The sequence below is a fragment of the Aquarana catesbeiana genome, linkage group LG03 (genome assembly GCF_042186555.1).
Source record: "Aquarana catesbeiana isolate 2022-GZ linkage group LG03, ASM4218655v1, whole genome shotgun sequence".
Lineage (NCBI taxonomy): Eukaryota > Metazoa > Chordata > Amphibia > Anura > Ranidae > Aquarana > Aquarana catesbeiana.
In genome coordinates this window covers 584,669,708-584,692,635 of record NC_133326.1, presented here as the reverse complement: position 1 = coordinate 584,692,635, position 22,928 = coordinate 584,669,708, and the positions used below count along the sequence as shown (strand labels likewise).

General features: G+C 41.1%; 1 protein-coding gene across 2 annotated transcripts in view; it reads left to right on the top strand.

Moving 5' to 3' along the window:
• The window catches only part of ANXA4 (annexin A4), a 117,873-nt gene extending 97,121 nt beyond the window's left edge, over positions 1–20,752 (top strand). For both annotated transcript variants that reach the window (XM_073622008.1, XM_073622009.1), the window contains exons 7-13: positions 451–530; positions 1,202–1,258; positions 7,509–7,602; positions 11,093–11,188; positions 13,419–13,477; positions 19,150–19,272; positions 20,609–20,752. In XM_073622008.1, coding sequence (XP_073478109.1) covers positions 451–530; positions 1,202–1,258; positions 7,509–7,602; positions 11,093–11,188; positions 13,419–13,477; positions 19,150–19,272; positions 20,609–20,668 — 569 coding nt within the window. In that variant the 3' untranslated portion in view covers positions 20,669–20,752. The remainder of the gene's footprint in view (positions 1–450; positions 531–1,201; positions 1,259–7,508; positions 7,603–11,092; positions 11,189–13,418; positions 13,478–19,149; positions 19,273–20,608) is intronic.
• Positions 20,753–22,928: the final 2,176 nt, after the last annotated feature.

The following is a 22,928-nucleotide window of genomic DNA, read 5'->3' as shown; positions in this document are numbered from 1 at the left end:
TTTTTTTTTTTTTCTTGTTTTGTTTGTTTTTTTTTTTTTTTTCAACCCTCTGGTTGAATGAAGAAAAATAATGACTAATATATGGGCTGCCTTAGGTGTAGCAGCTACTGAGTACAGGGGGAATTTTGAAACAATAAGACTGAATGCACTATGCATACAACTGCGTGCACAAAATAGATGGAAACCTATTTTATTTTTCCTACTATTAACATATTTAGCAGCACTATACAGTGTAGTTAGTCAGACACCATTAAGTATACCAGGAATCCAGCACTGGCAAGAAGTCAAAACGCTAAGCCTCCATTTCACACTGAGCCCCATTCTTTCTGTATTTGTTGTGTATTTTTTTTAGACAACTAACAGACAAAGCTTTTCCTTGATTGATTTATTTTTTATTCATTGTTTCATATGCTTTGTAAGTTCTTATACTTTTTTACTCTCTTATTGCAGAATATGGCAAGTCTCTAGAGGACGATATTTGCTCAGACACCTCTTTCATGTTCCAGAGGGTGCTGGTATCTATGGCTGCTGTAAGTTTCCCTTTGGCTAGGAAGGTTCTACATCATATAGGCTCTACGATCAAAGCAGTGTTTTTATACATTTTTTTTTTTTAATAGGCATGAAGCATAGCCCAAACCATCTTTGCATTCAGCAAACAAAATCCTACTTATAAATTCACTAAGTTTACAACATAAAGGCTTTTTATTCACATAGTCTGATGTAAATTTACACCCATGGGCAATGCAAATAAAGGATAAAAACTGGGCAAAATTCAAGGGGGGTGAACAAATGTGAACCAAAAATGATCCAAAGATATAGGCAGTTAAAGTGTATGTGTGTATGTGTGTATATGTGTATATATATATATATATATATATATATATATATATATATATATATATATATATATATATATATATATATATATATATATATATATATATATATATATATATATATATATATATATATATATATATATATATATAACCCTTAGAAATCCCATTTTGTTTTTATGGATTCTTCACCTCTATGCATGGTTTGCTTTTTAAAGGTAAACTGGTCAAATGATCAAGCTCATCAAAATTTGGCTGGTCCATGCTGAACTGGCCGAATTCCGATCAGTGTATGGCCAGCTTTAGATTAGGCTAATAAGACAAAGGGAAAATATATATATTAAAATTGTTTTCTTACCTTGCAGGGGGGAAGAGACCAAAGTGAAAATGTGAATGATGAACTTGCCAAACAGGATGCAAAGGTAATTTTTTTTTTTTTTTTTTTTTTTTCTAAAGCTTTGTATGAGACTCATAATGCACAGATAAGCTTCTGATCATTGTACAATACAGGTTTCCTACCAGCTAGTCATCCATTTGCATTTAAAAACAGAGGTTTTAATTGCATGCATACACTAAATACTAATGTACGGTTGTTGTTGCACAAAATACAATTCTGCATTCCAACACCCCCACTCAACAACTACCCCTTATATTGGTCCCATTTCAGATCTTCGTTCTATAAATCTGTTTCTTGCATGATTTGATCATCTTCTATGCTAAGAGGGATTGTGCTGAGCTTTCTGGTCTTTATCCACTCATCTGAAGGGTGTTCTGGCCTGATTTTATTTATTTTATACATTTCCACATACCTTCTCTTATTAGCAGCATTTTCATTTTTAATTTCCAAAGCCAGCAGTTCTGGTTTGTCAATAAAAGCTTTATTGCAGCAGTGTTGCTTGCCATTTTCTTTTATTTCTGTTGCAGACTTCTTTCTGTTATATCTTGCACTTTTGCTGTAGCTGGCTATGACTGGGGTCTCAGCTTTTCTCTGGGCGTGTGTCTGGGCTATGCCTGGGTGGGTGTCTGGGCCCATAACCTGTTAGAAATCGTGTATATGCAGACAGGAAACAGGCACTTTATTACTGAAAAGACATGACAAGAGCAGGGGTCCCCAACCTCCAGGCCCCTTGATGACTGGGCCGCACAGCGGGAGATGAGCGGCGACGTGGTCCGCACAGGGCTATTGCAAACCACAGTCGCTGCTCACAACTTGCTGTGCAGCCATGCCTGTTTGTCCTCTCCCAGCTCCTCTGCCCACCCAGCCGGCGATGTCATCCAATCAGCAGGGAATGGCTGGGAGGAGTTGCAAATCGAATGGAGAGCTTTGATTTCATCATCGGGTGGTCAGGGGACCTGAGAGAGGATGCACAGACTGATAACAGCCTCTGCCCTGCTAAAGGTATGAGTTTTGTGCAGGGGAGACAGACATTGGACTGGGGAAGTGTCATGTTGGAGAGGAAGGGTGGGGGCAGACTGTAGGGGCGCTGTAGTTGCTAGGGGAACTGTAATATAAAGGAGACTGCACTGTAAAGGGACACTGTAATCATTACAGTGCCCCTTTATAGTGCATTGACCCCTTTACATTACAGTGCCCCCTTTACAGAGCAATGTTGGCCGATTTATGTAGGATATTATAATATATACTGTAGATGTACACACACAGCACAATATTGACCAGGCCAGAATTCAGTTGATAATGGTTGAGTTCTCCAAGCCAACTCAATATTAACATATCAAAAGGACAGCTGATGACCCTTTGATATGTTGATCTTATGTAAGTCTACCTAGGTATGTGAGGAATGGCCTGTTAATCAAAGGGTACATTGTTTACATACTTAAGGATGGTAAAGGACCATATAAGTATTTAATTAGATTTAAAGGGGGTATCCATGGGAAATGGTCCACCTAGGTGGTAGTTTTATGACTGCAGCTATTTACAGCTAGGGGTCATTATCTGTCACTCTGAAAGACAGAAGCAGATCAAAGGCCTAATAGAAATGGCCAAACGAATTGCTCAGCCCTTGTCACCCATGGGGGGAGGAAAGGTGTATAAGAAGGAAGCCCTTTTTGGCTAAAGGTGTGACAAAAGGAACTGGGTTCTCTGAAGATGTCTGAATGTTGCACAAATAGCCTGTCACCTATTTTATATGTACTCTGTTGGATTTTGTCACCTGTTGCAAGTATCTTATGAACTTTGTTCTGTCTGACGTTTCAATAAATGCATCTCTCTGGAAGAACCGATTGCTGTGGGAAATTACTCGCATTATAATAACGGATTAATTATCTTTGGTGCCGTGACTCGGATCACTACAAGCAGTCCCCGTTACATTAATGTAAAGGGGCACTGTAATGTATAGGGGGGCTGTGATGTGAAGGGGAACTGAGGATACTGATAAAAGGGGGACTTAACTGTAAATGGGGGGAGGTCAGACTCTGTGACTAGGCCCTCCAACAACTTCTGCACTCCTCCAACCCCCACCCCCGGTCCCTGGCAAAATTGGCTTCTGTGAAACTGGTCCCTGGTGCCAAAAAGGCTGGGGACCACTGAGTCATAGGGCATACCATAGATGTAGCAATAAACTTTTAGAAACCCTGCCATCTACTGGTTAAAGAATATATCTGTACTAAATACTGATGTACAATAATTATTGCACAAAATACAATTCTGTATTCCAACTGTGTGTTAGATATATATATATCTATATCTCTTTCTATTTTTTTTAGAATACAGTAGACCCTTAACTATCTTTTCAAATTCATTTGTGAATCATATGGATTATGGAGCAGGTATATGGCTGGTGTGCCCATGGAGATTTCCTAGAGCCTTGGTACATCCTTAATTGCCAGGTTGTCTTTCAGACCTTTTTGAACTTGTAGTCTTGGGAAATCAGACAATATGATGTGTTTTAGAATTTCATCTTGGTCAAAAAGGTGTGGGGGAAAGAAAGAGTTGCACTTTCTAATAGTCATTTAGATTAGTGCACCTAATGCAAGCTTGCCCTTTAAAACCCCATTTTGTATAGCATTGATCCTAGTTTCTGAAGTACAGTTTTTGAAATGAAGGCAAGCAGCAGTCTACCTTAGACAGGATTTGCACAGATAATTCCGAGCCATCTGCAGAATATGCAAGACGTTTGAAGTGTTTGAGAAGACAGCGGGATTCAGCCTTTTGTTTTCCAACAAAAAGCCCCTCTATTTTTTGACACCTTCCTGCGTTTGCTCGCTGTGTTTCTGTTCATTGTTTTTCCTCTGTGATTTTTCACCCGGTGACATTCCCGATACAGACACCTGCCGAGTTTTCCCAAGCGCAAAAGATTCAGCTGGTGTTTTTTAAGCTCCTTCGGTGAAGAAACGCTCTCCATTTCAGTTTAATCCAACGCTTTGTACTTTGTCTCTTTTAACACCTCAGGTGAAATCCTGAGCTGGTTATTAATTCCGTCTCCTTTCAAAAGCCGTATATTTTTCTGTCAGCCGGAAATAAAACTGTTTGTAAGATTTGTTTTCTGTTTTGCCTTAATGGTAAACTGTATGTCTTAGAGACTTGGGAAATGGTTGTTTGGAAAATGACGATGGTACATTTATATCCGACTGTTCTCGTTTTTAGAACATTGTTTTTCTGGCAGTAAAACTCTATTTAACCCTATTTCCTATAATATTATTCTGACACCTTTCTAAGATAATTTTACCACGCTGCAAACTCATGCTGCCTTGCTCCGTTATTAAAGCTCTGATATTAAGAGTTTGTTCTCAGCACAAGCAATTAAAAACGCATGTAGTATCGCATGTTGGCAGGCATTTTCAAACCGGCTGCACTGCATTTTTAGGCCCGATTCATAATTATGCATTTTTTAGTGCTTAAAGCACTAAAAATGCATAGGTGTGAATCGGTCCTTAAAGGACCTAAATAAGATGACAAAATTTTATTTCAGTGCACCAAGTGGGCTTTACTGCAACACACTGCACACACACTGGAATTCATGAAGAGTGTCATAGACAAATATTTGGGCCTGTGACAAATTCATGTACCTGTTGGAAATGTCAGAAGGCCGGAGATTTTTTTTTATAGGCTGGAACACAGAGCGCGGCCGCACTTCTGGATGGGCGACGCTGGAGTGCATTCCAGCACTGGCACCAGGAACAAAACAGTAAATTAAAGTAAAATAATTAAATTTAAAATAACTATCGCCAGTGGCTCACTATAAGTGAGGATAGGAACACTGTAAGGTGAGAAAATATATCGCTGACCCCCAAAAGATTACCACATTTGATGCTAACATATAGCAAACATCCACACATATATGTTTAATGTCAAGACCATCCCTGGCAATGTGTGCAAGACCGGTGCATGTGGATCTTGGGTTACTTTTTATATATGTTTTATTTGACATGAGATCATCACTTGTGGTGGTTTTATGATATAATGTATATGGTCTTTTTGTTTATCATGTGGAGATGGATAAAATATGAGGGGTGTCAAACCCCACCCACAGGCAGTGTCCCTGACACCCCTATTCAATAATAGCCGTGTCACTTTATTATTTAAGTGGGGTGCAGGAGACAGTCCTGTTGGCTCTGAGGAAGAGGCAAGTCCTTGAAACGCGTTGGCCTGTTGGACATCCAATTTTCCTGTCACATGTTATGTATCATGGACTCAGTGGTGCGGTTTCTTTATGATGAGCGTTGATGCAGTTGTCATTTTGTCAGTATAATACTTACAACCATGATTGGCGGTCACATGGTCCGAAAACATCAGATCGCAACAAGTGATCAATGGAGCTTTCGGTTAGGTGGCAGTAGCTGTGCTGGGAGTGAGCAGCGCACGCACTCTCAGCACAGGTGTATACACAGCAATTCACTCCAATATGCTGCAGCTCGGCAATAAGGATCAGGCGCAGAGAAGCTGCATATTTGCGTACGGCCAGTGCCGAGGGGTTAAATAAAGTCATATTTTAAGGATAATGCACTAGACCAGTGCGTCCTTTATTTTGCTCTGTGGTTTCAACTGTTGGAAATGGGTACATAATTTAATCGCATGAAGGTATGGTGAGGGGTGTTACTGAGGCCAGAAAGTCCTCACTGGTCATTCCATCCTCAGTATATGTTTAGCCTTTATGTCCCACAGCATCATTGGTTGCTAAGACGCTGCAGACTGTGCAGCCAGCAGCATCATAGCAACCAAGGATGCTTCCCTGGCCCCATTCAGCTGTCACTGTTGGGGCTGGGTTTAGCTCTCCCTTCTCAGTGCTCAGGTTGCTCAGCTGTCGGTTAATTGGCAGCACTCATCGTTCCACAGTGGTTCACCTGGTGTTCATTTCCTGCTCTTCATTCCAGCCCACAGCTAGCCCTTCTGGCTGTTTAAACTGCCTGGCTAAGTCATTCAGCGCCTTCGCCCTAGGCAACCTATTTAGAGACTCTCTGCTGTGTTCCTGTTGAAGACTTGCCTGACTCACACCCCTTCTGGTTCCTGATCCTGTCTGCTGCCTCTGACTACACTAATTTCTGGCTTTCTGATTTTCCTGGCTTGTTTTGACTACCCATTCTGGCCACCAAACCCTGGCTATGTTTTGACTGCGTTTACTATTTGTACTATTTTTACCACTTTATTAAAATGGTGTGATTTTTTTTTTTTTTTTTTTTTTTCTGCATTTTCTGTCTCCATATGGTTCCTGACAGTCACTGACCAATTATGGCCCTTGCCATATTGGGCAATGTCAGCCAGCATTCCTGGCCCCTTTTGTTTTACATTTGGTGGTTGATCAGGGAATGTTCCATCCAATGGCTAAATTGGTACCATTGGCTACTGGAATTGAAGAGCGTTGGGCTTAGTAGTGCTTCTTCACCATTCAGGAGAAGCATTGTATTTTTATCAATATGTGCAAGGCTTCCTGTGATTGACTGCAGTGGCGAGTTGGACAGTTTCTTCTTTAGCCAATCAGGAAAGGACTTATTCTCTTTTCTCTCTCCTCTTTTTTTTTTATCTCCTCTTCTCTCTTCTTCTCTTCTCTTTTCTCCTCAACTCTGGCTAAAGATGGAAAGTCGCCTGTACTGCTAAAATTCAGTGCTGCTTACTGTATGTAAGTGATGCTACTACAGTGCATTAGAGCACACACAATGGCCACATTGTTCTGTTGTGGAAATACCAAAACCCAATACAGATTGTACTGTGCTGCAGTTTTCTTACAATCAGATAAATATACAGATGAATTGCACATGTTTTCCTGCCAAAGGATTTGTATTTCTGTTTTAGTTTTGAGATTGACACTGCTCTGTCACACTGTACAGTCCCATAAGGCAGGGCAGAAGATCTCATTTTTCTTTGCTGCAGTTGAAGGCCAAGTCCAGGTTTTAGACCATGTTAAATGATGAATTAATAAATACAAAGTTGCCTGTGTAAGGCCTGGTGTTCAGCCTTAAAAACAGATCAAAACCCAACATAAAACAGCCATGTGTAGATACCCCCAAGTGTGATGTGTTAGCATATTGATAAGCAGTAATTGTAATGTTTGTCTGCCATGCCGCATAGTGAGAATGTTTTAGTAGTGCTGGGATTCTGAAATTCCTAGTATTGGCATTTCTGACTCTTCTGTGATGATGTATTTCTAAGTAGAAATGCTACATATATAGCATAAAGGTAGGGTTTTTGTAGACTAATTCTTTTCATCCACGTTTCAGGACCTATATGAAGCTGGTGAGAAAAAATGGGGGACAGATGAAGTGAAATTTCTGACCGTTCTTTGCACTAGAAACAGAAAGCATTTACTGAAAGGTAATTTGAACTGTTTTGATGTTGGTTCTTTGGATTTCACCTCTGCTCCATAATTCTTTGAACACATTGCATAGTTAGCTGCCCTAAAGACAGGGCCATAAGTAAAAGTCTCTTTAAATAATACAAATTGTGTCAAATTCATAAAGACTGCAAAAAGGAAAACCTACTGTATGTGTTGCTCATAGTAAGCAATCACATCCTTGATCCTCTTGAGCATTGAACCGTATTTTTTTTTTTTTTTTTTTTAACGTAGCATACTAGACAAAACAAGTGGTACTGTGCAAAGTCCGTACATACAGAATGTACCTCCCAGCTTGAGAATGAGGGGCATGACAGGGAGTCAGTGATTTGCGGCTCGCTTAGTGCACCGCTGCAAAAAAGTGGGTATGGCCAAACATGATGAGGGTCTTAAGGGACATGGTTAAACAAAACCTGGGCTTCCTTGTACCTATAAATATGCTGAGGCTGAATCTTTTATAATTGCTGTTGTGTTAGCCTATTAGGCCCTGACTGTTCACATGTAGCAATTTGGGATAGTGGGCAGAATTGCTATGATTCCAAATCACACTGCAATGTTAGCAAAATGCAGCACATGTGTTTGTTCCATTCAGTTTTAGTGGCACCAAAACACGGTGTGGTTTTGGATGCTTGTTGTGCGATAAATCGCTCAACAATCACAGCAAAAAGACACCACATTGTGGTGCCAGGAAAAAATGATTGAAACACATGGGCTGCATTTTGCCAGCATTGCAGTGTGATTTGGAATCGGGCACAGCGGCGGGCAGAATCACAGCAATATTCTGCCCACGATACCAAATCTCTACATGTGCCTAACAGGCTAACACAACAACGGTTATGGAAGACTCAGTCCAGCGCCTCAATCACCAACTTTGCCAACAGTTGCCACAATCTCAGATACCTAGTAGAATGACGGGAATAAATTCTGCAGCACTGCAGTTCTAAGCTAGCCTGACTAAAGCCTCGTACACACGATCGGATTTTCGGCAGACAAAGCGTCAAACTTTTGTCCGAAGGGCGTGTGCCTGGATTTTGTCTTGCATACTAATGGCACACAATTGTCAGCCAACAAACACGAACGTAGTGATGTACTACATGGAATTTCAGCTCTTGTGTGCCACCCTTTGGGCACCTTTTTGCTAATGTTATGTTTGGTGAGCATTGATTCCGAGCATGCGTGTTTGTACTTTTGTGGCTGAAAGTTGGACAACAATTGTCTGAAGGAGCGTATTAAAGGGCGGATTTTAAGCAAATAGTCTGTCATCACACAATTCCCTGGCGAAAATCCGATCATGTGTACGAGGCTTAAGGAAGACCCAAAGGAAAGAGGGACACACCTAGTAACCCAGGATGGACTGGGTGGGTCAATGGACAGCAGCAGCACTTCAGAACATCATCCACATCCATGTGACAGGCTGGTGGCTAACAGCACCCTTGAGGGTCCAGCTCCTCACCCAAGCGGCAGTCAAAGGTGATAACGGGCACTGCAAGGAGGTGGAACCAATAGAAATAGAGGATTGGTGGGCGGGTAGGCGCCGGCCACTCCCACTCTGCTCAGTGCTGCCTCCTGTCCTGGTGGCTGTGGCTGGACAAGTCAAAAAGACATCATCTCATATAAAGGAGCCTGGAGGCACTGAGGTGGGGAGGTGGAGCAGTGAGAGCCAGGACACTCTATAAAATTAAATGGACCCTGGGCAAACATTTTCAAAATGATTTTACTGCGGCCGATCTGGCAGCGATTTGTGATTGGTTGTCAGAGTTTACAGCACATATTATGGCTCACTGATTATTTGCCAAAGATTACAGCAAATCATTTCTGCTTGCGGTTTGGTTGCCAGAGGTTACAGCACATGTTACGGCTCACTGATTAGTTGCTAGCGGTTACAGCTCCTCATTTCTGCTTGCTGAGTGGTTGCTAGAGGTTACTACACATCATTACTGCTCACTGGTAGCTATAGATTACTGCTTATCATTACCGCTCACTGATTGGTTGCTAGAGATTATAGCAGTGTCACAAACTTCTGTTAAGCATGCCAGGAGAATAGTTGGCATGACCAGATTGCATATAAGAATGGCCTAAGCCCCCATTCACATTGGAGAAACTTGTTGACCTGTCCAATTGCATGACAAGTCGCACCCTGTTTCCGGCAATGGCCATGTTCAAATGCCGCACCGATCTGAAAAAGTAGTTCCTGCACTACTTTTGGTGATTTCAGGTGCGACTTGCATAGACATCTAAAATGTACATGAAGCCGCACTGATGTCTTCCAAACCACACCTGAAATTTTAATTGTGCGATTTCTAAAGAAGTTGCGCGATTTCAAAGCCGCAGTCAGTCAATGTGAACAGGGATGATTAAACAGAACCACCCCTTTAACACCTACCTCTACATAAATATAGCAGCTGCATCATTGACTACACATTGCTGTGACATCAGTGCTTGGCTTCACGGTGCCGCAACCCGACATGTCAAGTTTCACAGGCGGCATCCCTGTTAAACTTGCCCATTTATGTCACAGTTGCTGCAACCACAAACCAAATGCAGAGAAAATCAGACTTCGGATGGATTACAGGAGATAATGAGTGACTGCGGATAAATTACAGGAGATAACCAATGACTACGGATATATTACAGGAGATAACCAGAGACTGCGGATGGATTACAGGAGATAACCAATGGCTACAGATGCAACATACTACATGAGATGATCAAGTAGCCACTTTTAAAATTTTACCTTTTTAGCAATGCCCAGCTATACAGGGGGGTAAACAACAATGTAAGTGAGGGTTTAACATAACAGTGAGGCAGTGTATATGGGCAGAAACTCCTACCTGTCCTGACTGGCTCACCTCCCGCTCTCAGCGGCCGGGGGCGGGACTCCCAGCGGTCCGGGGGAGGCGCTCCCACTTGGTTTGCCCTGCCTTGCCCCTCTTGGCATGGAGTGGGGCAGGGCAGGCTCAAAGTGTCAGTGGAGCTCTTGCCCCTGCCCCTCCCTGCTGACAGAGCCTTCCTCAGCCTAAGCCAAGCCCAATAGCCCGGGCCAGCGTGCCTCGGTGGTCGGGCAGTGTAATAGCATGCCAGGCTCATGCTAAATGTAAACACGCCAAAACGTTGGTTACTATCTGTCAAGTTAAATCGTTCAAGAGAGGTTTTAAAACGTCCTAACACTGCTTCAGGAAATGCATCTTGTGGTCAGTGCAATCGTAACAAGGGGCAAAAAATCTTTCTCTATTCATAATCTTTTTTTTTTTTTTTTTTACCCATTTGCATTTTATTCTGCCTAAAAAGATATTTTTAACTGACAGGCACAATTCCATATTTATGATAAAAATGCTATATTTAGTTGATCAGAATCCTTGTATTACCTAATTTCTCAACGCCGTTTTGAGGCATTCATTTTGTCCATGTTCTTTGAATTATATGGTCTGAGAACAGCTTGAGCTGGCCTTTTCTTCTCTCCTCCTTTTACAGTTTTCGATGAATATAAAAAGATTTCAAAAAAAGACATTGAGGCCAGTATAAAATCTGAGATGTCTGGAAACTTTGAAGATGCTCTCCTGGCCATTGGTAGGTGTTTTGTGATCTTCTTGTTCTCCAGAGATAGACATTCTACGTCTTTCTTTAGAATGGCTGGTCAGTGGTGGATGGATGATTGGAAAAATGTTTTACGTAACACTAAATTGTCATTAAGAACTAGGCCTTGTGTGTTATATTTAGAGAGACCCTGTTGCCATAAAATAACAATTAAAGCCTAAGTTTGGTTTTAAAAAAATGGCACAGGGGATGTTACCACAGTGTGATGTGTATCTAGTGCTGCCATCTCCTGGTTTAAAAGAAATCTTCCTCTTCCGATCACCACCTCCACCCCGCTGTAATCTTCTGGTGTGGCAGGGGTTAATGCTTTTAAAAGGACAGGCATAGTCGGCCAATCTTGATAAGCGCCTGTTACAGCTCCTTTTGCTCTATTAACCTCACTGCACTGGAAGGTTATGACGGTGAGGGTAGGAGGGCATTAGAGGAAGAAGATTTCTACTACATCGGGAGACAACAGCACAAGGGACACATCATATTGAAGGCAAGTCATGCCCACTGTTCTGTTTTTTACCTTGTCCTGCTGCTTGTGCCGCTGAACTCTACTGTGTTGAAGACCAAAACTTGTTGAAAAATCATCTGCATTAAACACTTCTATGTCAAATGTTAGCACCCACTGCTGCGATATGTGGTTTCCTCTGCTGGCCCCTACCAAGCTGCACTACACAGTAGTGAGGTAGGAACTGGAATAAGGAACCACAGTGGACAGCAGGGGACCAGTTATCTGACACCTCCAGACATGTGCTGGATGCTGACTATCTTGTAGCAAGCTTCGGCAGTGGGACGGGTTTTAATTGGTTCTTTGCAGAGATATGCAGCCTTTTCACTTTTTTTAAAGTTAGCAACAGAATCACTTTAAAACCTTTGCCTACCGCCGCCATATCCACGTTGCCGGCATGTGAGCAAACTCCCAGCCACTAGAACAGCCTAATTATTTCTACTTGTACAGTATTGTGAAGCCCCCACCATGGAGTGACCTCCCTTTGCCATGTGTTCCAGGCTCACCTGTCTCTCCTGGGTGCCTGGGACCTCCATGGTGGATGTCAGGAGAGAGAACTGCTAGATCTAGTATAAACCCAGAATTATTCAACTTAGAGGGGCAGAGTTGACTTTGGGGGCTTTTAGAACCCTAATGTCCTCTTAAAGAGGACCTGTTATGTGCATTATGTGATCACATGCAAGCGGAGGTTTGTCAGCCCTCCTTGGGATGGTGATGAAGTTAAAGGATACGTTCAGCTTTGGGAACATACTTATTCTACCCGTTTTAAGGGTGACCTATTCCTGCTCTTTCAGCTTCTCCTCGATTCCCCTTCTAATTGTGACACCAGGCCGGGGATCTTCTCCCCGCACTCATTGTCACGATTTGAAAAAAACGTGGCCATGTGGGGCTCCACCTACATGTCCATGTCATTCATTCATAGTTCTGTGAATGAACTACATGTACCAACAGCCTTTGCAGCTGACTGCTGTAGTTCTCAATGAACTGCCAGGGAGCTGATGAGTACTCTCTTAGTTCAGTGATTCTTCCAGGCGTTCAGTAAGTGCCTGCCCATACAAGGTACAGGCAGACTATTAAATGCACTTTTTTTTTTTTTTTTTTTTTTTTAACCTACTAAAAAATGTGCATTTATTTTAGAAAGGTGAACTCCTTTTTTAAATTATTTGCTTGCAGTTTAAGTTATTTGCACTGCTCTAGATAACTCCCCAAAACATCATTTGTGATTGTATAGTATACTGAAGTAGCAGGCTAGCTACTCTGGCACTACAACAAATATAGGCAAGTGTCACCTGATTTAAAGATTTAACAGTTTTCAGAAGCTTATGATTTGACAACACTCTGCTTTTTGTATCTGCCTAGAATTTTTTAATCTACCTCTAGATGAGTTATATTTGGGTACCTTTTACTGTGAATAACTATTAATCACAGTATGAAAAGCCTTATATCTAAGCAGAGTAAAGATCGATTTCCAACGTGATATTGACTGACTTATTTGTCACACTCTGTGATTCGTTTCAGTTAAGATAATGGTGACACCCATAAATTTGGTTGTCCCCATTCAATACCCCCGCCTGCCTGTATGATAAAATGTTCTATCCAGGTGTATGCTACATCTGTATTAATAGTAAGTCGGTAGGTGCTCCCTCTTAGATTAGTGCTGTTCAATTTTGAATTCCCTTCTAATCTATTATGAATTTTACCTTGCAGTGAAATGTGCAAGGAGCCGGCCTGCTTACTTTGCTGAAAGATTGTATAAATCCATGAAGGTGAGTTATCCGCTGCTCAATTAAATCTTTTACAGCATATTACATCCGTGAGCAAATTCAATACAGAGAGCAGAGCTGGGATCTCTAGAGGTTCCAGTCTATGAAATCTCTATATAGAATATACACCAAGAGCAGCTTCTTCCTTCTCTATGCTTTATAATTATCATTGCTGATCCCAAAACACAAATGAGGTTGCTGAGATTTGAAAGTAGAACCCGAACACCATTAAAGTGATCCGGTGGGTGTATACTGGAAAATGAATAATGTTTTTATGCTGCATTGGGGAGTACCTATTAGCACATCTGCTTTTTATTCTTCACAACTATGGGTTTTTTATGCTAAAATGGATTTTGTTTATTGGCTTTTATAAGCTTTGCTGCCACTTCTACATACAACACAGCTTCTAATTTCATTCTGATCAATGGGGACTTAAGAGTATTGGTGTTATCTGCAGTGCGTACAACTTTGTATCCCCTTCCAGTTTTATCAGTTTTCCTGCTGCAGAAACATTCTTGGTTACCTGTGAACTTCAGAAATATATAAAATCATTAATTAAAGCCGTTGAATAAGAAGTGTGGGAATAAAAAAAACAAACATTCACACTACCCTCTATGGCTGCAGCATCTGTCTACTACAGGGGTGCCCAACCTTTTGAAGAGTGAGTTACTTGGTAACTGGTCACAATAAGCAGAGCGGGTGGATCAACGGCCCACTCTACTCTATGGGCCCTCTGATCCGATCCACACAGATGGAAGGGAACAGATCCCCTTCTGTTTGTGTTTTTTTTTTTTTTTTCCCAGACGACCCGTGATCTGGGCTTGCCAACCCACCATTCCAGAGCAGGAGGTCGCGGCCTCATGTTGCCTCCAGGCCACTGGTTGGACACCCCTGGTCTATTACAACATGTGCTGAGAAGCTGAGCCAGCTGCGGATCAGGCATTTGGGTGGATCTTGACATTGTCGGGATTCTTTCAGAGCATAGAGTGGCTCTGTGACATTGGCCAACAGTGGGCTTTAGCCTATGGGCTGTTGCCTGATTCTGGGTCAGGGGAGTGCAAAAGTAAGTGTGCTTCTGTGACCCGGAAGAGAAGTATGACTAAAAACACTTTGAATTTTAAGTATTCGTTTAAAAATGCAGCTAGCATATGAACCCAAATCTGTCTTGAGAGAGAACCGAGTAAACCGAATATAGAGCTTATCAGTACGTTGCAGTGGGACAGTGACCCCATTGTTTACCTTAAAGCCTAGTATGCACAGGCCGAATTTTGGATGGCATAGGGCGGTTCAATAGAAGCCGGCCAACATTCGGCCCATGTGTACGGCAGCCGGTCCGACAGAAGCCGGCTGTTCGGCTGGCTTCTGTTTAAAGGGTCATGACCATAAAAAGGTCTACCTACCGGCTATCGGCCAATGGCTGAGAGTGCTGACCGGAGTGTTCTGGCTAGGGGGCATTCCCCTGTCAGAACACAATAGCACAGCAGGGGAGATCTCTGTACTAATATCAGCTTGTTAGTACAGTGGCTATGACCTGAGCTGTCAATTTCTTTTTTTTTTTTCGTTCATCCGAAAAAAAACTAGTAGTGTTTTGTGAGGCATAAAGAGAAACCTTCACCCAATAAAACAACCGTTTTCTACCTGGATCCCTCTCACACAATTAGATTTTTTATTTTTTTTCCTTTTTAAGAGTTTCTGACCTTTTTATGTTCTGCAGTGCAGCATGTCTTACTTTCTAGTAGTGAATGATGTACCACCCCTGCTGCTTCCTGGGATGTGCATGTTACACATCACAAAAGGCAGTTTTACTGATAACCGCTGATTTGGAACCCAGCAGAGATCTGTGGCACATCTGCGCACAAGCATGGGGTTTCCCGCACCTGCAGGCAGACACCGCAGGTATAAAAGGCATTCTCTAATAGGATAAGGTTGATCTTTATGTCCCTGTCCCCCCTTTCCACCTTGTCCATGACAGAATGCCTTTTATTTATAAAAAAACAAAAAGGCGTTTTTGTTAACGGGGTTGGTGCCCAACAAACAATCCCCTCCACCCCACCTTCCCATGGTCACTAATCAGAAGGGGTGCTGCTTGTCATAGGACCTGGAAAATTGTTGTGATCACTGTTGTAGTAGTAGCAACTACTACAATGATTGTCAGCTTCCCAGCAGTCCCTCTGGTATAAGATATGCATGCTTATATTGTACCAAGCTGGACCTTTGTAACTTTACTATAAACTCCTAGACTTCAGCTTTAATCAAACATAAGGCATCTACCGGCGCATTATGGTGCAAGTGATTTTTAAATTGGGGGTTTTTTTTTTTTTTTTTTTCCCCATGTACTGCAGGATACTGACCCATTACAAGAGATTTATCTGATGCAACTGACTAGCTAATCATGTAGTAGCTAATTGTGGCTTTAATTAATAAAAAGACAGTCATGTGTTAATGTGTAGAACTGTGCACAGGTGGGTTCATTGATACTTGTTGCAAGCGGTCGCTTCACTCCAGTTCAACTTCATTCTATTACAATTTAAGCACATCCTGAGGCTATACTATCCTTTTGAATATGACATGGAGGTTCTCGATTCAGTACCCTTTGATGTTGGCATGAAATGATGTTGAGGCCCTGGTGGACTGATAAGAGAAAAGCCCCTAGAAGTATAATTTTATATTTTTTTAATTGGTGCCAATTGGTCATCCATAACTAATACTATGTTCATAATGAGAGAAAGTACAGTGTGTATATGCAGAGTTTTAAAGATTTGGCATACATGCAATATTTGTTGCTGTTGTAGAAATGGGGCTTCCGCATTGAAACAATGTGTGTGTATGTGTGTGTGTGTATATATGTGTGTGTGTGTGTGTGTGTGTGTGTGTATGTATGTATGTGTATATATGTATATATATATATATATATATATATATATATATATATATATATATATATATATATATATATATATATATATATATATATATATATATATATATAGTGGCGTTTGTGTGGTCCCCAGTTTTTTGAAAATGAGAAGAGCTATAAATACATTTCTTATAATATTTCCTTCAGCTCTGTGTCACTTTGGCAACTTCTCAGAGGAAGAAGCGACAGTGTCATGCGCTCTCCTGGTAATGTCCGGGTATATTTTTCTCACTCGCTGAAGGATTTGCTCTTTTAAGCTCCAGTGGAAGCCGAATCACAAGCGACAAATGAAGAGAGCAGCAGCAGCTCCACCTGGCATTCATTACAGTTCTGCTGTCTGCTCAGGGCAGGGGAGAGAGCTAAAAAGACAAAGCGATCAAAAGAACACCGGGGAGAAAGACACAAAAACCCCAAGTATAACTAGGATACAAGTCTCTAAAAATGGCTGACAATTATTTTATAGTTCTATCTATGATGGATATGTGATAATCCAAAACCTTTTTGTTTTTCATTATCGTAATTGGATAGTTTTGTGGGTAATGCTAAAATCTCCTTTATTTTGGAAAGATTAGGATTGTTGAAGAATCATGTTAGTTTTTTATTTTTTTGACCTCTACATTTTATTGGAAAGATATAATTTTTTTTTTTTTTTTTTTACTTCCTGTCCTATAGACACAACAGAAAGTAAGAGAAAAGCTCTCCAAAGTGAGGTAAATCTACTCTTATGTCCCGTACACACGGTCGGATTTTCCAACGGAAAATGTGTGATAGGACCTTGTTGTCGGAAATTCCGACCGTGTAGGCTCCATCACACATTTTTCCATCGGATTTTTTCCGACGCACAAAGTTTGAGAGCAGGCTATAAAATTTTCCGACAACAAAGTCCGTTGTCGGAATTTCCGATCGTGTGTACACAAATCCGACGCACAAAGTGCCACGCATGCTCAGAATAAATAAAGACATGAAAGCTATTGGCTACTGCCCCGTTTAGAGTCCCGACATACGTGTTTTACATCACCGCGTTGAGAACGATCGGATTTTCCGACAACTTTGTGTGACCATGTGTATGCAAGATAAGTTTAAGCCAACATCCGTCGGAAAAAATCCTAGGATTTTGTTGTCGGAATGTCCAATCAATGTTCGACCGTGTGTACGGGGCATTACACTGTTGTCACTGGAGTAAGTTGTAATATTGTCTTCTATTCCTGGTTCTGGTGACAGCTCAAAAGGTTGAAGATTTTCCCTTAACCGCTTTCTTACTGGACAGTTATACCCCTTTCCTGCCCAGGCCAATTTATAGCTTTTAGTGCTGTTGCACTTTGAATGACTATCGCACAGTCATGCAGCACTGTACCCAAACAGTTAGCATTTTATTCACAGAAATAGAGCTTTCTTTTGGTGGCATAAAAACAAACAAAAAAAAACAAATTTTGAAAAAAAAAATAAATAAAAAAAAAAAGTTTTGTTATGAAATTTAGCAAATAGGTCATTTTTCTCCTTCACTGATGGGGCTTCACTGATGGAAGGCAGAGATTTTGACCGATGTTCCTGTAACAGGCGCTGGTAACTGACTTTCTTTTTTTCTCTTCGCGCTGATCTTGAGGAGAAAAAAAAGCAGATAACTGACTTCTGTTTATTTCAGTGATCAGCTGTCATTGGCTGACAGCTGATCACAAGGTAATGGGCCGCTGTGATTGGCCCTTTACCCTGTTCTGTGATCAGCCGAGTCTGAAGGACTATCACAGAGCACATGAGCAGCGCGATCACGGGAGGATGTCTACTGGCACTAGAAGCCCAAGCTGTAGCTGTCTTTTGGTTATAGCATGGACCGAAAGTGGTTAAAGTGTGTTGTAAAGCTTTTTAATATAATAAACATCTTATACTTGCCTGCTCTGTGCAATGGTTGTGTACAGAGTGGTCCCAAACCACCTCTTCTGAGGTCCCCTGCTGACGATCTGGCCCCCCCCCTTTCTGAGTGCCCCACATAGCAAGCCACTTGCTATGGGGGCATTCGTGCGGGCTCCCATCCCTTTCTCAGAGGATTTAACTACCGAATCTCTCGTGAGAAGAGAAAGAATAACTGCTGCAGACAGGTACAGGGCTGGATCGAGATTGGGCTTGGGTAAGTGTTAAGGAGGGGGCCTGAGGGGAGCAACTTTTGAAAGTTTTAGTACCTTAATGCAGAGAATGCATTCAAGTAGAACTATAGGAAGAAAGTTATAGCCCCTGGCAGTTTTATTTATTTATTTATTTTTTTTTACATCTATGTCCCATTGAGGAGATTTATAACCACTTTGATTTTAGTCCTGGTGATGGTGGTCACCAGGACAAATCGAGAGGCTGAATCACAAAGACAGTAATTAATACCTACCAGTGGTTCTGATCTCTTACCACTCTGTCCAAAATTAAACAAACAGATTTGGGATTAGGAACACTTTACTTATAACATTAGTATTTGCTACTTTATACACCTGGTCTATTGTATTTTTTTTTTCTAATGTCAATAGTGGATAATATAATGTATGCTATTTATGTAAAAACTACTGTTCAAGTAATATTTGTGTTGTATAATAAAGAACTAATGCTATCCTCTCTTGGTGACAAAAGTCATTATAAAGTGGGCCTATCATATTGCATCTCCAGAATGCTCCCCAATTGGGCAATTGTACCCAACAATCATATGCATTCATCATGTACTCCAGTGGGGTACTTGATCTGTTTCTATTGTATTAACAGTGAATACATTCTCTTGTCACAGGGCTTGGGCACAGACGACAGCACACTTATAAGAGTGATGGTTTCTCGCTGTGAAGTTGACATGTTGGAAATTCGTTCAGAGTTCAAGAAGATGTATGGCAAGTCTCTTCATTCGTTTATCAAGGTGAGAGCAATGCACAGTGGGAGCCACATGAAAGAGCGTTGATGGGAATCAAACCCAGACTGCACTGTTTTTGAAGGAACACTTTTTACAAAGTGATTTTTGTTGTAGTGGTCTTTATGTAAAGGTATTTAAGTACTATACATCACTACTAAGCATGAAGCTCATCCTGACTATGAAGTGGATATGCATGGCTGTCCCATGTCTACATAAAATTGCAGACTATAGAAACTATTTTGAAAATTAACACAAATTATTTAGTGTTAAAGGTTCTGATGGCAGCTTGCAAAGATTGGAATTTTTATTGAAATTAAAGGCACAAACACCTTGAGGCTTTTTTTACTAAAAGGTGGCTAAAACGTGTTCATTTCCAGGTGATCATATTTCCCTGAATATGGCCAGGTCATAACATTAACACAATGGGCTCCATTCGCAGAATGAACTTGCATGAGATATTTAGGTGTCGGGATCACATTTTGCCTAAATATCACATGCGATCCTGAAACTGTCAATTCACTAGACCGTTTGTGCGGTATTTACTAAAAAAAAGATGAAAAATGCTCGTTAAATACAGCATGATCAGGTGTTAAAATCCATTCACAGAAGGAAATAAATAATTAAATGCATGTGGAAATTAATTAGTTGTCTAAGCATGCGGTAATTGTGGAATGTGTACCGGTTGTTTACCAGTAAATATTATGGTTGTGAAAGAGCGCGCGGCTGCCATGTCCTTACCAACTGATGAGTCATCAGCTGTCAGCTGGGTTCCCCACTGACAGCTGAATCTAATAAAAAAATTGCCTACATTAAAAAAAAAAAAAAAAAAATGGAAAAAGCCAGCGTGGGGCCCCCTCCCACTGACAGCTGATGACTTGTCAATTGTTAAGGACATGGCGGTCACCCGCTCCTTAACACTTAATTTATTACTGTTAATAAAGACACTGGCTAGTGCCAGGCGGTAAATTACTGCATGTCTTTCCTAGTAAAATACGACTTATTAAAGTAACTCATGCAGTATTTTAGTAGCATTTTTTGTGAATGCCACAAAAATGATGCAAAGCAATATTTTACCACAGTTTTTAAGGGGAACAATACCTTTGGTGAATGGAGCCCAATATCCTTTACCTGCACATACTTACAGAAATATGCCGCAGGTTCTTTTCTTTAAATAGAAAGATTTTGTCGGGTCCTCTTAGGATGTCAGATCAAGCATGTCTATCATAATGTCAACTGTCTTGTTGTGGAAAAGTATTGGTAAAGTATTTGCCTATTGATTTTAGTAAAGGCATTTGACAGGTGAAATTCTATAAATCTATTTCCCTGACATTTTTCTTTCCAGGGAGACTGTTCTGGAGACTACAGGAAGGTGCTTTTGAAGCTCTGCGGAGGAGAAGACTGAGTCTATTACCCACACATGTGTCCAGGAAAATTCTTTATATATGTATAAGTCCTACTAACAGTAAAATAAATCTTTTTATGATGACTTTCATGTGTATTGTTTTTTGATTTTACTGTCAATAATACATTGACTGAATGTGAATAACAGCAGAGGAACATTTTTTGCTTTGTTTAAAATACTTTTCTGAATTTCAGTCCTGGATTCTCCATTGTCCTCTGCAATGTGCAAGCTAAAAATGCTGTTTTTTATTTTCCTTGTATGTCCCCCTCAGATCTACAGCGACTGCACTTCCAAGTGCACTTGTAGTGCAAAGTGAATTTGGCGTTAGTAAATAACCCCTTCTGTCTCATCTGCCATCAACCAAAGAAAGCTTGAAAAAGAGGGCGATGGGGTAATTAGGGGGAACGTGGATGTTGCATTACTGGAGGAAGGCACTGTGTGAGGCAAGTCTGCCATAATGTGCTAATATGCTTTCTATAACCATTGCTGATATTTGCTGCATGATGTCAGTTTAGGGCCATGTCATGCTAGTGATCCTGATGCAAGGTAGCAACTCGCTCAGCAACAGGTCACTAAGAGAGCAAAGAGGGAACACACCTGCCCCATGGTCTAAGATGGCCTTTATCCATGGAGTTAATGGAGTCTCAAAGCACTCCCCTTTTCTTGCTTCTTTAGATAACACGTAGATCTTTGGGAATCCCCCTGGTTTTGCATTAGACCTGAACTTCATGAATAAGGCTGTTACTGGTCTATATGGCTGAGGTTCCCAAGGACCAATTCTCTTTTGGATGCAGAAGGGAAGTGTCTAGGACTCTGACAGGAAGACAACACAGCTTGCATATGCAGAAAAAGTTGCTGAAGTGTAGCTAGAAGTCCACAGTAGCTAGACCATTCTGTTATAGTAGGCATTCGTTTTAACCAAGCTGGTGCAATAAAAAGTGACAGAAAACATGGAGTTGTGGTTTAAATGTTTGTTAAAATAAAATTTTAACTCAATATAAAACCGTTTACAAACCTAAAAAAAATACATAATTACCATTGATCCAAAACTGTTTAGGACCACATAATGCAATAGTAATGTTATAATGTATAGCACAAGGCAATAAACATTCTCTTACAGAATGGGAAAATCTTGGATTTAAGAAAAACTCGTGTTGGAAGAGTAGGTTTAGGGCTACATCAGCAATTTCATCTTTCCTACTGAAAGATTGAAGTACTTGGTGACCATTATCTTGAGGCCAATATGGTGGCTGCAAACCAAGTGGTTTCTTGGAAAACGGTCAGATGTGCATGCTGGAGCTGAACGCCTCACAATGTTTTTGCCCAGTTTCTCATTTAAAAAGAGGCACTCCAGTTGCACAAGTGTTCCATCCATTCATTCATTCATTGGAACATGGACGGGAGTCGGATGCAACCTGTCCAAAGCAAGCAACAGCAACCAATCGTTTTGCTTAACAAGATTGCCTATTCAGGACTTTCCATGCACTACCCTATAGATGCTGAATCGCCCCCCCCCCCCCCCCATCCAGCCAAAATGGACCACATTAGAAAACTATCTTCTAATGTGTACAGGCAAGCTTTATGCCCTGTACACACGGTCAGATTTTCAGACGGAAAATGTGTGATAGGACCTTGTTGTCGGAAATTCAGACCGTGTGTAGGCTCCATCACACATTTTCCATTGGAATTTCCGACACACAAAGTTTGAGAGCAGGATATAAAATTTTCCGACAACAAAATCCGTTGTCAGAAATTCCGATCGTGTGTACACAAATCCGACGCACAAAGTGGCACGCATGCTCAGAATAAATAAAGAGATGAAAGCTATTGGCCACTGCCCCGTTTATAGTCCCGATGTACGTGTTTTACGTCACCACGTTCAGAACGATCGGATTTTCCGACAACTTTGTGTGACCGTGTGTATGCAAGACAAGTTTGAGCCAACATCCGTCAGAAAAAATCCATGGATTTTGTTGTCGGAATGTCCGAACAAAGTCCGACCGTGTGTACGGGGCATTAGAGTGTTTGAGAAGGTCACATCTCAAATGCAAATGCCTCAATGGAAAGCTTTTGAACAAAGATTGTTCACATCATTATTCAAGCTTTGGTATCTTTTACTGCACATGGAAACTAACCAATGGGAAATAAGAGGACGATATACAATGTAAACATTAAATGCCTATAAACACTTGCATTATGGCATGTGGTGTGCAATGCAATTATAGTAGCTGTCTGTAAAGTTTTAGGTGCTTCCGAAGGG